General features: G+C 42.6%; 1 protein-coding gene across 25 annotated transcripts in view; it reads right to left on the bottom strand.

The window, feature by feature from the left end:
- SH3D19 (SH3 domain containing 19) overlaps nucleotides 1–16,118 on the bottom strand; it is a 206,407-nt gene extending 190,289 nt beyond the window's left edge. For 14 of the 25 annotated variants that reach the window (XM_078366404.1, XM_078366429.1, XM_078366417.1 and 11 more), the window contains exon 1: nucleotides 15,695–16,118. Coding sequence is in view for 1 of the 25 variants with exons in the window: in XM_017970198.5 (XP_017825687.1) it covers nucleotides 15,695–15,806 (112 nt within the window). In the remaining 24 variants the exon portion in view is untranslated. Of the gene's footprint in view, nucleotides 1–6,732; nucleotides 6,823–15,694 lie in introns of those variants that run through there. The other 11 variants (XM_078366406.1, XM_078366410.1, XM_078366407.1 and 8 more) reach the window with 2 other exon arrangements.
- Nucleotides 16,119–16,860: the final 742 nt, after the last annotated feature.

Raw genomic sequence — 16,860 nt, 5'->3', positions numbered from 1 at the left:
ATCCAAAGGAAATAAATCTCTCTCTCTCTTTTTTTTTTGAGACTCTCACTCTGTTGTCCAGGCAGGAGTCAGTGGTGGTATCTCAGCTCACTGCAACCTCCATCTCCTGGGTTCAAGTGATTCTTGTGCCTTGGCCTGCTGAGTAGCTGGGACTACACCGTAACACCTGGCTAATTTTTGTATTTTTAGTATAGGCAGGGTTTTGCCATGTTGACCAAGCTGGTCACAAACTCCTGATCTCAAATGATCCACCCATCTCAGTCTCCCAATGTGCTGGGATTATAGGCATGAGCCACGTCACCTGACCAATAAATCACTATCTCAGAGAGATATCTGCACTCCCATGTTCACTGTAGCCTTATTCACATTAGCCAGGATATGTAAACAACCTAAGTGTCTGATGACAAATGAATGGATAAACAAAATGTGGTATGTGTGTGTGTGTGTGTGTGTATACATATATATATAAATATGTATATAAATTAGTATATATATATATATATATATATATATGTATTTGTATATACACACATTGGAATTCTATTCAGCCTTTAAAAAGAAGAAAATCCAGCCGGGGCAACACAGTGAGACTACATCTCTACAAAATAATTATTATAACAATAATTAGCTTGGCATGGTAGTAAGAGCCTGTAGTCCCAGCTTCTTGAGATGCTGAGATGGGAGGATCACTTGAGCCAGAAAGTCAAGGCTGCAGTGAACCATGATAGTGCCATAGCACTCCAGCCTGGGTGACAGAGCAAGAATCTGTTTAGAGGAAAAAAAGAAGGAAATCCTGCCACTTGTGACAACATGGATGAACCTGGAAGACATTATGGTAAGTGAAATAAGCCAGACACAGAAAGACCAATACTGCATGATCTCACTTATATGTGGAATCTAAAAACATCAAACTCATAAAAGCAGAGAATAGGCTGGAGACAGTGGCTCATGCCTGTAATCACAACACTTTGGGAGGCCAAAATGGAGGATCACTTGAGACCAGGAGTTCGAGGCCGGTCTGGGCAAAATAGCAAGACCCTAGCTCTACAAAAAATTTTTTTAAATAAAAAATTAGCAGGGCATGTCCCTGTAGTCCTAGTTACTCAGGAGGCTGAGGTGGGAAGATCATTTGAGCCTGGGAGGTCAAGTCATCAGTGAGCCATGATTGCACCACTGCATTACAGCCTGGGCAACAGAGTGAGACCCTGTCTCAAAAAAAAAAAAAAAAAAAAAAAAAGAATCAGAGAGGCCAGTTATGGTGGCTCATGCCTGTAATCCCAGCACTTTGGGAGGCTGAGGCAGGTAGATCACGAGGCTAAGAGATCGAGATCATCCTGGCCAACATGGTGAAACCCCATCTCTACTAAAAATACAAAAATTAGCTGGACGTGGTGGCATGCACCTGTAGTCCCAGCTATTCGGAAGGCGGTGGCAGGAGAATCACTTGAACCCGGGGGGCAGAGGTTGCAGTGAACAGAGACTGCGCCACTACAGAGCCAGACGCTGTCTCAAAAAAAAGAAGGAAATGTGCCACTACAGAGCCAGACGCTGTCTCAAAAAAAAGAAGGAAAGAGAAAAGAACCAGAGAGTAGAAGGATGGTTACCAGGAGTTGTGAGGGTACGGGAAATGGGGAGGTGTTGTTCAAAGGTATAAACGTTTAGTCATAAAATGAATAAGTTCTGGGGGCCAAGTATATAGTAGCATGGTGACTATAATTAATAATAATGTGTTATATTTGAAACTTGCTTTAAGAGTAGAATTTAAGTATCCTCACAGTAAGAAACAAAAAAAAAGATAGCTATGTGAGGTGAGGGATATTTTAATTAGCTTGATTGTGGTAATCATTTTGTACATCTTGAATATATTCAACTGTCATTTGTTAATTATACCTCAACAAAGCTGAAAAAGGGGGGAAATGAAAAATGCATGGTGGATTCTATTTATTCTGTTTGAATAAAAGTTATCACAACATGAATTACTTAAGATGGAAAAACCTAACAGTTCAAATTATAAGAAATCACACTGAAATCAATCAACATCATATTTTTAAATAAGATACTAAGCTAGTGATTCTCACCTTACTTACAACTTTAAAATTCCAGTTCCTCAGCAACTATTCCAGAAGTAATGAATCTGGAAATCTGAGGGTGGGGTCACGAGCACGTCTTTTTTAAAGCTTTGAAGTTGATTCTGATGTCCTGCCAAGACATGAGAAGCCTGGCCCTACAGAAGAGACAACTGAGGGCCTTGTAACTCAAAATGTGGCCCAGAGACCACCAGCAGCAGCATCCCTGGGACCTTGTTAGAAATGCAGAGTCAGCCCGGTGCAGTGGCTCGCATCTCTAATCCCAGCACTTTGGGAGGCACAGGCGGACAGATCACATGAGAGCAGGAGTTTGAGATCAGCCTGGCCAACATGGAGGAACCCTGTCTCTATTTAAAAAATACAAAAATTAGCTGAGTGTGGTGGCAAGCGCCTGTAATCCCACCTACTTGGGAGGCTGATCCACAGGAATCTACCCAAAATCTATTATATCATATCTGCATTTGAACAAGATCTCAGGTGATATGTAGACAAAGTCTGAGAAGCACTCTTTAGAGTTCCCATTGCTACAGAGAGGTAAGAAATACCAAGCCATGTTACAAAATTGAATACCTCATGAAACTCTCTATGGAGGAGAAACAGGAATGGAACAAGGTGGGAGATAAAATATTACTTGTGATATAAAGGCATGTCGTCACATTATTAAGCATCTAATTAAGAGTAATATTCAAATACAAGTTTGCGCATTTTATTTTAGAGATAAGGTCTTGCTCTGTCACCCAGGCTGGTGTGCAGTGGCGCAATCATGACTCACAGCAGCTTCAAACACCTGGGCTCAAGCAGTCTTCCTGCCTCAGCCTTCGGAGTAGATGGGACTATAGGCACACACCACTGGGCCCAGCTAATTTATTTTTTTTTTATAAAGATGGGGTCTTGCTTTGTTGCCCAGGCTGTGCACATTTTAAAACTTGCAATAGCATTCCTTATTCCAAATGAACCCCACTTCCAGACCCACCCTCCACTGGGAATAGTTACACTTTAACTAAGAAATGAATCTACCTTGTAATCTCCAGATAGCTCCAGTAGTCTCCACTGAGCTAGTGTGTATGTCGAGGGGAGTCGTTGTGAAGAAATGAAGAAACAAAGGGTGTGGTGGCAAGATAAGACAGGATCATTTACATGGGTGGCCCTATGCTGGGGGCCTTTGAGTGTTATGTGAACACCTCTACACTAGTTTCAAAGAACTATTTGGAAATGCTGACATTTATTGCCAGAATAACTAATTCTCCACATCTTGTGCAAACATTTTCTTCTGAGCCCTTTGTTCTTGGCCAGCTCTCAGAGAAAAATCGGTTAACTATCATCCAGTATAATGATTCCTTGATTAATGTATCTTCTGGAAACAAAGCTCCAGTATAATGAAGGCAGCCATATTGAAAACAAATGAACTCTCAGTCCTGCACAGCAGCCCTGGCATGCATTCTAAGGCTCATCAGCAATGCAATTGTTAATGTACTCAAATGCATCAGAGCAGGGACAGCATCACCTCCCTTCACAGCTTCTATTTATTTATTCTGAATTAAGTTGGCACTAGGCAAAATGACAAAACTAGAAAACTATATTCATATTCTAAAAGCTTCCTTTTGGTACCCTTCAGCTTGCCCAAGGATGGCCACAACCACCTTCAAAAACTACACATCACACATGAACACTTGAAGTTTACAAGCATGTCCTCCATAATGAGCCTTCAGAGTAGTTAGCGCATGAATAAGTCCCATTCCAAAGATGTAAAAAAATGGTGGAGCGGGGCCTCATAAAACCTTACCGATGTGTCCAAGGTCATACTACAGTAAAGTACAAAATAGCAACAAAAATCTAGGGATCTTAGGATAACTTCATTATAACAAAGTGTATTACAACTTGGTGGTAAGAGGAGGGAAACAACAAGATCAAGTTAGAATCTATCAGTTAGGAATTGCCGTCAGCTGCCAGTTGAAGCCTACGATAACCCGGACTTAAAGAAGCTAGAATTTCTTGTTCCTTCTTTCCAAATAAAGGAGGAGGCAGGCAGGCAATCAAAACTCATATGGTGACTCTATTATCAGTAGGAACTGCAGGGCCATCTGTTTTTCTGCTCCACCATTCTTAGTGCTTGGCTTCAACCTCAAAGTAGCCTCATGGCCCAGGATGACTACTGTGAGCTACACAGCCTTGTTCCTGGTAGGACATGGGAGGAAAGTGGTAAGAGGAAAAGGGTATTCTGTGCAGTTACAGGAACCCCCTTTAAAGAGCTTTCCTGGCAATGCCACTCAACAACTTTTACTTGTATCTCATTAACAGGCTGGAAGTAGCAGCTTCATAGGTGGATACCCTGCCACATCCAGAAATACAGGGGTTCCATTGACCAAAAAAGAAGGAAATGAGGGAAAAGAGGCAAACAGGAGTATATGCCACAGAATCCTATTCTGTCACTCACTTGCTGTGTGACCTTGAGGAAACTATTTACCCTTTCTAGGCCTCAGGTTCCTCATCTGCTAAATGAAGAAAACAGGGCCGGCGCAGTGGCTCATGACTAATCCCAGCAGTTTGGAAGGCTGAAGTGGGCGGATCACCTGAGGTCAGGAGGTCAAGGCCAGCCTAGCCAACATGGTGAAATCTTGTCTCTACCAAAAACACAAAAAATAGCCAGGCATGGTGGTGTGCACCTGTAATTCCAGCTATTCAGGAGGCTGAGGCAGGAAAATTGCTGGAACCTGTGAGGCAGAGGTTGCAGTGAGCCATGATCATGCCAATGTACTTCAGCCTGGTCAACAGAGAAAGACTCTGTCTCAAAAAAAAAAAAATGCCGTGTGTGGTGGCTCACACCTGTAATCCCAGCACTTTGGCAGGCTGAGGCAGGCAGATCACGAGATCAGGAGATCGAGACCATCCTTGCTAACGCAGTGAAACCCCGTCTCTAATCAAAACACAAAAAATTAGCTGGGCATGGTGGCACATGCCTGTAGTCCCAGCTACTCGGGAGACTGAAGCAGGAGAATCACTTGAACCTGGGAGTCAGAGGTTGCAGTGAGCCGAGATCTCACCACTGCACTCCAACGTGGGTGACAGAGGGAGACTCCATCTCAAAGAAACAAATGGTTAAAAACAACAAAAAAAAGAAGGAAACAGTCACACCTACTTCACAGGATTGGTACCAGTACTAAATGAGAAAAATACACTGAAAACAACTGGAATTGTTTCAGCACCCAGTGCATAATAAATATTAACTTGTTATTTGATTATCTGAGCCCAGTGCTTTTTCAAATTCCTTTCCTACTCTAACTTCTTCTCCATTTCCAAAATTGGAAAGGAATTTATTAGTCATTTGTACCTGCTGACAGAGGACTCTAGTGTAAATGAGTCTTAGTCATAGGTCACCTCAATCAGACAAATGTATTTCATGCCTTTTCTAATTATAAAATGAAATTATCTCCCAGACATCCATATAGATCAGATATTTTAGACAGAATTAGGATGGAGAAATTGAGCTTACATTCTCCAATGGGGGTCCTAGAGACAATCCAAAACAGATCTTTGGAGAGACCAAACAAACGAAGGGGGTATTAAAGAATTTACGCTGGTGCAGCGGTGTGTGTTTGCAATCCCAGCTACTTGGGAGGCAGAGGCAGGAAGATCCTTTGAGCCCAGGAGTTTGAGTCCAGTCTGAACAACATAGCAAGACCCCATTTCTACAAAAAAAATGGGCCTTTCTCAAGCAAAATAATTCCAAAAAAATTATGTAGATACTCTACCTTTAAAGCAGTATAGCATACCTCTTTACTCCTTAAGTGTAGCATAACTTTTACTCCATAGTGACTTTCTTTACTTCCTACTGTATGGAAAGAGAGAAAAAAGGCTTAACTTTTTAAAAAAAAAAATCTTTTTAAGAACTACTGCAATGGGGTCTTGCAGTGAAGGAGGGAGAGTGGACGCCAATGACAAAAAGAGTAACTTTAAAGCAAAGAAACTTCACAAACACTATGTCTGCCAGGTAATCAAGGTCAATACCAACAGTAAGTTGTGATAATAATATGTACCCTTGAATTGTGATAAAAATGGCACTTTATCTGTGATCTTCCTCTCAAACACCCGTATGCCAGTCTGATCATGAGAAAAATATCAGACAAATCTCAACAGAGGGACAACATATAAAACATGTGACCAGTACTCTTCAAAACTGTAAGGGTCATCAAAATCAAGGAAAATCAGAAACTCTCATAGCCAAGGGGAGCCTCAGGAGACATGACAACTAAATGAAATATAGTCTCCTACATGGGATACTGCAACACACACAAAAAACACATTAAGCAAAAACTAAGGAAATCTGAATCAAGTATGGAGCTTAGCTAATCATATATCAATATTAGTTCATTAATTGTGACAAATCTATCATACTAATGTAAGATGCTAATAATCAGTGTGTGGGGTATATGGGAACTCTTCATACTATCTTCACAATTTTTCTGTAACTCAAAACAATTCTAAAAAACAAATTTTTCTAAATTTATTTTTTTTCTCAATTCATTTTTTTCCCTTGGCATAACTTGGAACACATTTTATTTTTAAAAAGAAAAAAGAAGGAAAAGAATGGTCCACAGCTCCTATCCCCACCCCCATGAGCCAATCCCCACCACAAAGACAAGCTTACAGTTCCAGCCGCTGAGGAGCAAGGACTCATTCCAGCTTCTATATAAGGGGGCCAGGCCTCTGCCAGAGCCTTCTCCTGCCTGTCCTGTGTGAAGCTATCCAAGCTTCCTCCTCAACCTTTACCCTGCCCTATGCCCTGGAACTACCAGACACATATTTTCCTCTTGTTAGCAGCATTGTAATGAAGGAAATGCTGCTATCAATTAATAGCAGCATTTCCTTCATACACATGTCAAGTGCTATAAATTCCCCTTAGAGCACATTCCATGTCTTCCATTGATGAAGGGGAACACTGCCACATTATCAGTGAAGGAATCTGCTATCTTGAAAAGGGGTCTGCATGACAAGTTATACTAGACAACTTATGCCAATGTAATTGCCCTCGCCAGGGAGACACTGTCCTGAGCTTTGCCCCTTTGGCTTCTTGTGCACCAGTGGAGCAGTTCACAGGGAGCCCAGGAGAAACTCTCCAAGATCTAACATAGCACATGGGCAAACCTCTGTAAACCAGGTCAGAAGTTATTTTTCTGCTCATCTTCTAGAATTGTAAAATGTAAAGTTGGAAGGCTCATCCTTTCAATTAATAAAGCAAAAGCTAAGGCCCAGAAAGATGCTACAAACTGCTGGATTGCTATGAAGCTAATTGACAGATAGGATTAGAACCAAGTATTCAAAGGATTAGTCTCTAAGCACCATTGGACGAAAAGCTGAAATGACCTAAGGGAAAACAGTGAATATGTTGTCCCCAGGATATAATATGCCAGTGAAGTTATAGGAGTGCTGGATGAATAGTGCCAAAGGGGGAAAGAAAACAGAATGAAGCGATGCACTGTGGTTAAAAATAGGTCACAGGATCGTCAACTCACCTCCCTTTGCTGAAATCACTTTGAACATAATTGATTATGTCACAATAATGAGCTTTCAGCGGACAATAAAGAAAAGCTGAACACTGGCCAGGTGCAGTGGCTCACACTCATAATCCAGGCACTTTGGGAGACTGAGGCAGGCAGATCACCTGAGGTGAGGAGTTTGAGACAGCCTGGCCAACACGGTGAAACCCTGTCTCTACTAACAATACAAAAAGTAGCTGACATGGTTGCAGGCACCTGTAATCCCAGCTACTTGGGAGGCTGAGGCAGAAGAATCACTTGAACCTGGGAGGTGGAGGTTGTAGTAACCTGAGATTATGCCACTGTACTCCAGCCTGGGCAACAGAGGGATACTCCATCTTGGAAAAAAAAAAAGAAAAGCTGAACATTACTAATAGGCCATGTTAGAGTAATTCATATGGCTTAAGAAACACAAAAGAAAGAACTAGCCTCAGTCTTTGGGAGTCCTATAGAATTAAGATATTTCTAAGAGATATATGAACTCCAAAGAAAAGTAACTACATTGGATTATTAAATGATGACACAGCAGATTTACCTCCTTTTTCATCTGCCAACATGAAATTCACAACTATTCCCAAGTGAAGAAAAATGCAGACTCAACTGTGAAATATTTTAACAATAATAACAAAAAGGAGACAAGTGCTAATGACTGAGTGCAGTGGCACGTACCTACAGTCCCAGCTACTCAGGAAGCTGAGCTGGGGGGACTGCTTGAGTCCAGGAGTTCTGGGCTGTAGTGAGCTATGCCAATTGGGTATCCGCACTAAGTTCAGCATCAATATAGTGACCTCTCAGGAGCCAGGGACCACCAGGTTGCCTAAGGAGGGATGAACCGCTCCAGGTCGGAAACGGAGGTCAAAACTCCCATGCTGATCCGTAGTGGGATCATGCCTGTGAAAAGCCACTGCCCTCCAGCCTGGGCAACATAGCGAGATCCCATCTCTTAAAAAAAAAAAAAAGGTGCTAATAACTTTACAGGTATTTACTATGGGCTTGGTCATGTTCTAAGGACATTATATATACTAACTCATTTAGCCTTCAAACCCAATGCAATAGGATTTATTATTATTCAAATTAAAAATAAAGAATGGAAGCAGAGAGGTTAGGTAACTTGTCCAAGGTCACAGAGTTAGCCAGTGGCGAGCTAAAACATGAGCCAAGAGAGTCTGATTCTCTCATGTCAGATTGATACCCACCATGTACTACTTTATATTCTTTATAGTCTTAATTATCTTCTTTAAAGTGTAATAGTCTTACCTTCCCTAATTCTGTGGCATAGTCTTTAAAAGCAGGGAGCCTACTTTATATATCTCTTTGTATTACCAGTATTTTTTGGCACCATTTTTCACACATTATATTGATGAGGAGAACTAGACAGGTCTTTTTTTTTTTTTTTTTTTTTTTTGAGATGAAGTTTCACTCTTGTCTAGACTAGCGCAATCTTGGCTCATACAACCTCTGTCTCCCGGGAACAAGTGATTCTCCTGCCTCAGCCTCTCGAGTAGCTGGGATTACAGGCGCCTGTCACCATGCCCAGCTGATTTTTTTGTATTTTTTAAAAACGTTTTGTATTCTTAGTAGACATGGGGTTTCATCATGTTGGTCAGGCTGGTCTTGAACTCCTGACCTCAGGTGACTGACCGCATCAGCCTCCCAAAGTGCTGGGATTACAGATGTGAGCCACCATGCCCAGACCAGGTCTTCTTAAAGAACATGATGATTAGGCTGGGTGCAGTGGCTCACGCCTGTAATCCCAGCACTTTGGGAGACCGAGGCAGGCAGATCACGAGGTCAAGAGATCGAGACCATCCTGGCCAACATTGTGAATCTTTTCTAAAAATACAAAAATTAGCTGGCGTGGTGGCATACACCTGTAATCCCAGCTACTCGGGAGGCTGAGGCAGGAGAATTGCTTGAACCCAGATGGTGGAGATTGCAGTGAGCTAAGATCATGCCACTCCTCTCCAGCCTGATGAAAGAATGAGACTGTCTCAAAAATAGAACATGATGAATACAGGATTTTTAAACAACATGTAAATACATACATAGTTTCTATGGAACTTAAAATAACTTCCTCAAAATAAATCAGACAACTTTGGAATTCTAATAACAAAAAACAGTAAGCTGGTGGTCCAGGGAACTAATGCAGTTTTCAAAACTATCTTACTTACTTGACAAAGCCACAAACTCTGAGAGGACATGACCCGACATGTTTTATGAATCAACTAAAAAAAACTCTACGACTTGCAACACACAATTAAGGTGGCTGAGGTTCAGCTATACCTAGTTGTGAAATTTTAGAAAAAGTCTAACATTTCTGAGTCTCAGTTTACTCAATCTTTAAAATGGAAATAATAAAACTTATTCTCTTCCCTCTCAAGTTACTGTAAGAATCCAACTAAATGCAGTTTTGAAAGCCCTTCAGAAGTAGAAAAGCACCATACAAATGTAAAATACTTCTAAAACACAGCAAGCAGCATGCAGGTGTAAATGTATGGAGCATCAATATAACTGACTTGTGTAACTGACTTGTATTAGCAGTCAGGGTGATCACCTGACAAAACATGGACTTCCACTTCAAAAAAACCTGCATTCGAATCACCATTCTAGTATTTACTAGCTGGGGGACTGTGGACAAATTGCTTAAATGTTTGTGAGCCTCAGTCTTTTCAAAGATAAAATGAAGAAAATAATACCTACCTTACAGGTTAAGATAATAAAAAGAAGCACCTGGTATACCATGAACACAGTTAATGTTCTTCTGTGCCCTTGTATTGATGATATCCAAGTTAGTTTACTCAAGGCACAACAGAGAACAGTTAAATCAGTCCTTCCAGGGTTTACCATAAACACATCAAAATACAGAAAGAGTAAATTTATTAATATTTAATAAGCCCTATTATGTGCCTACTACTCTTCCAGATGTTGGGGGAAGGATCCAGAATTATGTATATCCTCCCTTTGGAGAAATAATATTAAAATGTTGTATGTCAGGCAGAGATTCTCAAATCTGTTTGAGAATCTGATGGAAGCTACAGCATTTCTCCCCAAGGAAAGCTACAAAGCTTTTAGGGGACAATAAAGGAGATATAGAAGAATATTTTCATGACCTTGGATAGAAGTTATGTTCTTAATGGGGGTGAGGAAGAAGAGAAATAAATTATAAAGGAAAAGATTCATAAATTCATCTATACTAAAATGAAGAATTTCCACATCAAAAGAAACCATAGAGAAAATGAAAAAGTAAGCCAGAATGGAAGAGGATATTTGTAACACACATAACCAACAAAAGTTGAGATTCTTGGGTAAAGAAAGAACTCCAATAAATCAATAAAAAATAATAGGCAAAAAGTGTGATATATAGTTATACAATGAAAACAAAAACATCAGCTGGGCACAGTGGCTCATGCCTGTAATCCCAGTACTTTGAGAGGCCAAGGCAGTCGGATCACCTGGGGTCAGGAGTTCGAGACCAGCCTGGGCAACATGTCAAAATCCCATCTCTGCTAAACATACAAAACTTAGCCAGGCATGGTAGTACACACCTGTAGTCCCATCTACTTGGGAGGCCAAGGCAGGAGAATCACTTGAATCTGGGAGGCGGAGGTTGTAGTGAACGGAGATCACACCAGAGCACTCTAGCCTGGGTGACAGAGCAAGACTCTGTCTTAAAAACAAAAAAAAACCCTACAGCTACATGTAACAATACAAATAAATCTTATAAACTTACTGTTGAGTGAAAAAAAGCATCTGAACTGAAGCGGGATATTAGTATAAACAACATTGTCAGTAGGCTTTATTCTCCCTTCTTCCCCCTACCCAAGCTATCCTTCCACCAGGGTGACTATCCTTGATTTGCCTGGGACTGAGGAGTTTCCATGAATGGAAACTTTCAGTTCTTGTTTGTTTCTGTTTCCTGAGGCAGAGTCTCGCTCTGTCTCCCAGGCTGGAGTGCAGTGGAGTGATCTGGGCTTACTGCACCCTCTACCTCCCAGGATCAAGCAATCCTCCTGTCTCAGCCTCCCGAGTAGCCGGGATTATACACACCAGTCACCATGCCCAGCTAAATTTTTGTATTTTTAGTAGAGACAGGATTTTGCCATGTTGGCCAGGCTAGAATTTTCAGTTTTAAAAGCAGAAACAGTCCTGAGAAACTGGGAAGAGGTGGTCACCCAATCTCGTCTGCCTATTCCCCCCAGCCTCCACTTCTTGCCCTTGGCTAGCACTAACTAGCACTAACACAGTGGCACTAACACGCCAATCTTAATTGTGCAGATAAAATGAAGAATACGAAATCAATAACACAAAGAAAAAAACAAGAAACAAAAATGAAGTTGATCATAAATGCTAGGCTGTATAAATCAACCATGAAATCCTTGAAGCTACTGAGGAAACCCACAATGGAAACTAAGTCTTACATGTTAGTCTGTGGAAATCTCCATGTTTATCTCATGGGTTTTCATCTGATCTACTAAAAAGGACAAATTAGCAAAAGGAACTATTTCTTAGAATGTGTCGAGGGTGTGATTCCTCTCTTAATTACATGGGAGTTTGCAAATTGCATCATCTTTTTGAACCAGCAGCATCAGTATCACCTGGGAATGTTTTAAAAATGAAAATTCTCAGGCCCCATCCCAGTCCAAGTGACCAGATACTGAGCGTGTACAAGGCCTGATATATGTGGCAAAAGTTTGAGAACCACTGGATTAGTGTACCCACATCCTCTCTTCCTTATTTGTGATGGGCATTTGGTGGATTAGTAAGACACTCCAAGAATTCAGGTGTTGTGTTTCATATTACCACCACTCTCATATTGGTGGTAATATGTTCTTTCATATTATCACCACTCTCTGTCAGGTCAGGCAATCATTTGGATACCACCATCAAGAGTAAATATTTCACATCGTACCAAATTTACGACACCTTAGCATCGGTGCATGAAACCCAAACAATGGAATACTTTCTGCTCCTCATTTACTTTCCTATGTCTGCTTATTAATCTCATGAGTCATGAACTGCTACAGAATTAACTGTCGCTGGCCAGGCACAGTGGCTCATGCCTGTAATCCCAGCACTTTGGGAGGCCGAGGTGGGAGGAGTTCAAGACCACCCTGGCCAACATGGTGAAACCCATCTCCACTACAAATACAAAAAATTAGCCAGGCATGGTGGTATGTACTTGTAATCGCAGCTACTCAGGAGACTGAGGCATAAGAATCGCTTGAACCTGGGAGGTGGAGGTTGCAGTGAGCCATGACCATGCCACTATACTTCAGCCTGGGCAACAAAACAAGACTGCCTAAAAAAAAAGAATTAACCTTCACTGAATTGACCTCAGTACTTGATTGCCTATAATTCTGCCAAAAAAATTATTTTAGCATCATGTTGAAGGTATCTTATTACTTTAAAAGCTGGGAAATATAACAAATACATTTTATAAAGAAGGTGAGCACCAGATCAATTATCATCTTTTGTTGTAAGATGAAATTGTGATTAATCAAACCCAATTTTCTTAATATAATTTTAAATATACACACACACTTATTTCCTAAGGATGCCCTACAAAGACTGTCCTGTGCTCAGAACCTGCCTGGGGCTCTTGGCCTTTTAATGAAAAGAACTCATTCCAGATATTTCATAATCTCAAGTCACTACTTGCTTACTGTTGGGTTGATAAAATACAGGATGATTCCACTCATATGATTTTAAAAAGGTAAAACTAAACAATATTTTATAGGGATACATATGTGTAGGGTAAAACTGTACAGAAAAAAAAGGAAATAATCACAAAGGTTAAACAAAAATAGTAACCTCTAGGGAAGAGAGGAGGCTAAATCTGGCAGGGATGGGACTCCATTTCTAAGGAACTGACTATATACTATTTCTTGACTTGAGCATGAGTTACAAGAGTTTTTAAATTTGTAATTTACAAATTTTGTATGTATGTTGTAAAAATAAATAAATGGAATTACACAATCACTCCAAAATTTAGCGGGGAGAAAAGGAAGAGTTCACAGACTACCTTAAGTCCATAAACCCCAGGTTTCTGGTTATCAGGCTATGTGAGACCAAAGAAAAGGAAAATCTTTAGACTGTAAAATGGTAAGGGAAGTATAGAGCATTGAGATCAGAAAAAGCGAAAAACTAAAAAGGTGATGCGAAAAAAACATGAAGCTTCTGTGTCAGTTCATACCCTCTCACTTGGAAGAAAGCAACATCTAACACTGACATAACTAACAAATGCCCAAGCTTGGTAAGGAATGTGTTGGTGTCTGAAAAGCATGTTAAACAAGGTTTAACAAGGGGGAAGTGGAGCTCAGCTTCTAACGAAATATAACTATTAAATAATTTATTCCAAAAGAAATAAATCCAAAAATTACAAATTTAACCCACTTACCCACTCCATAACATCATCGTCCTCACACCCTTTAATGAAAAAAGGGCATATAAATAGTTAGAAAACTACAAACACCAATTACCGAATGCAAAAAGTACACAATGCCATGTCTCAGCAAAATATTATCAAAGAACCTAGAGAAGCCTTTGCCAGCCTTGGGAAACTATGGAACTGGTGAAAACTAATTACAAAATGCCATTTCCACCAGCCTTGGAATAAATGCAAATATTGCAACTAAATGATAAACACACATCTGGACTCCAAAATAGTTCTTCACTGTACAGTCTCTTGTGCAAGTGACGCTTTCTGCTGAAGGTAACAGGAATCCAAGGTGGCCTACCCTATTTAAAACCATTGGTCAATGGTGGTATATCTTTGCAAAGTTTTTTTCATTGTATTCTTGCAAGAAATCTTCACTTATACCCAGCAACTATTCATTATTTCACTAGGTCTGGGTTCACACTGAACAAAACTACCAATTATGCTCAAAACTGGTGTTCATACAGACAGCCAAATGCCTTACTTTGATGAGAAGCTGCAATAATGAGAATGGAGAATTATTTTTATGGTTCCAAGATTCTACCAAGGACATCAAATGGACCATTTCTTCAAAATGTTCTTCGCAAGTTTTCCTTTCATCCTACTTTCTATTTGTTCCGCACAGATACACTATCTTCCCTATTTTTCCAGCTTTCTCTTAGTGGTTAAAGTAGTCACACAGAAAACCTTCTCCACTTCATGGAATATTCGCTCTATTCCACTTCCTAACGAGGCTCTAAGTGAATCGTTCTCTCTCTCACTTCCCTATCTCCCTACTGTTGCCCGTCCCCCTAGGTTTGTTCTTCTCTCTGGCTTTCAGATAACTCGGATTACCCGGTTAGAATCAAAGGCCAAAGAATTTCCTCTCTATTATGTTTGATTGAAAAGCCGCCCGGGAAGAGGGAAGGGGTGTGGATCTATACTTATTCAGTCTTCTACTGCTGCGCCAAACTATTTGATCTGTGCGGCTCTTATGTACCCAAAACACAGTATCATAAAAGTAATTATAGGCCCGGAAATGATTCTCAGCCCAAATGAATGGCCTTTGGGGATGCTACGTTCTGGACTTCTGTTTGTGTAGGGGAGGGTCTCACAAATAACGAAAACAAGTCCTATCGAAAACTGGTGAGCTCAGCGGCTGGAGGAGAAGTGGGGGGGGGGGGGGGGGCGGGTGTCACAGGTCCGAAGTTCAAGGGACGCCGAAACGAGATTTGACTCAGTTACGAGCACGTGCTCTGACCCCGCTGCGGCGGCACAGGCAAACCCCTCGGGAGGGGTCGTGGTCCACTGAGATGGCCACGGGCCTCTGACTCACCCAGAGATAAGTCATCACCCAGGCCACAAGTCCCAAGCCGGCAGCTCCTGGATTTAGTGTGCACGGAAAATCTGGAGTTTCAGCTGCACGACCACTAGCAGTAAGAGACGGGTCTGAATATTACTTGAGGCTCGGCCGGAAAGTGGGGATGGCGATGGAAAGGCCACCCTCCCCGGCTCTGGCCTCGCCTCCGAGAGTTAAAGGTGCTGGTCCCATCCCGGCGCGGGAATGAGCTGCAGCCGTCCGGGGCAGGACCCGCGCGACCCCAGAGCGCGCAGCCCAAGGTCCCCGCCGCCCGGTCCCCCGCGCCCGCGCCTCTCACCTGCGGCCGAGTGGCCCGAGAGCGCACGGCCCCGGGCGCGGCGTTGGCCACCAAGCTCGCGGCGCTCGCGCAGCTCTTCCTCCTCGTCCTCCCGCCGTCGGCCTTCAGCCATGGGCGAGGCGCGGGGCGCAGCCGCTGGATAGCCGGCGAGCTGCGGCCCCGGCGCCCCAGAACTCAGGTCCCGGCGCCCCGGGTCACCACCTTCGGGCCGGGGGGAAGGCGGCTCCCGCAGAGGAGGCGTCGGTGGCAGCTGCGGAAATGGCCACCTCCGCGAACTCCACCTGCAGCCGGCGGGGCAGCGGCCGGGCGCTGGCCGAGCCGATTCCCCGCCTCTTTGTGGCGGCCCGGCGGCCTCTAAATCCCCGGCCTTTCCCACTCCCACTCCGGCTCTCTTCCCCTTTCCTCTTTCCCTTCCCCGCCCCGCAGAGCTCCACCGCGGATCGGGCGGGTTCAGGCCCTGCCTCGCCTCCTCGGGGAGGGGTTACCGGACCCTAAGGCCGCCCCACAACCACACACGCTGGAAACACCCGCTGGACCCAAACAAACGTGTGCAAAATAAATAAAAGGGATAGGAAGAGGACAAAGAGGAGGTGGCCTGGCCTCTTCCTGCCCTTTCACGATATTCTACTGTCAACAGGAAACCCATTTGTTTGACACTTAAACAAAAAGAGGAGGAACCTGACGGGGGCCGCACTGGGAGAGATGGGACAGCAGAGCTGCTGAACTTCGGAACAAACTCGGCTCGGGAGATGGGTCGAGCCTCTGCGATGCACACTTATTTCTTTCCCTCTCTTTTCGCCCTTAAAAATCTAGCCTTGCTGGAGCACAGAGGATTTTTGGGGCAGTGAAGCTACTATGTGTATGATACTGTAATGGTGGATGCATTTGTCGAAGCCCTCAGAATGTACAAACGCAAGAGTGAACGCAAGTGTAAACTATAGACTTTGGGTAATTATGAGGTGTCAGTGTGGGTTCATCAGTTGTAGCAACTGTGGCACTCTGGTGGGGGATTGATAATGGGGGAGGCTATGCATGTGTGGGAGCAACGGGTACATCGGAAATCTCTGAACTTTCAGCTCAATTTTGCTGTGAACCTAAAGCTGCTCTTAAAAATAGTTTATTAAAGGAGGGATAGCATGGGGAGAAATACCAGATAAAGGTGAAGG

This window comes from Callithrix jacchus, chromosome 3, assembly GCF_049354715.1.
Source record: "Callithrix jacchus isolate 240 chromosome 3, calJac240_pri, whole genome shotgun sequence".
Lineage (NCBI taxonomy): Eukaryota > Metazoa > Chordata > Mammalia > Primates > Cebidae > Callithrix > Callithrix jacchus.
The sequence above is the reverse complement of the archived record's forward strand: the minus strand, read 5'-3'. Positions and strand labels throughout refer to the sequence as shown.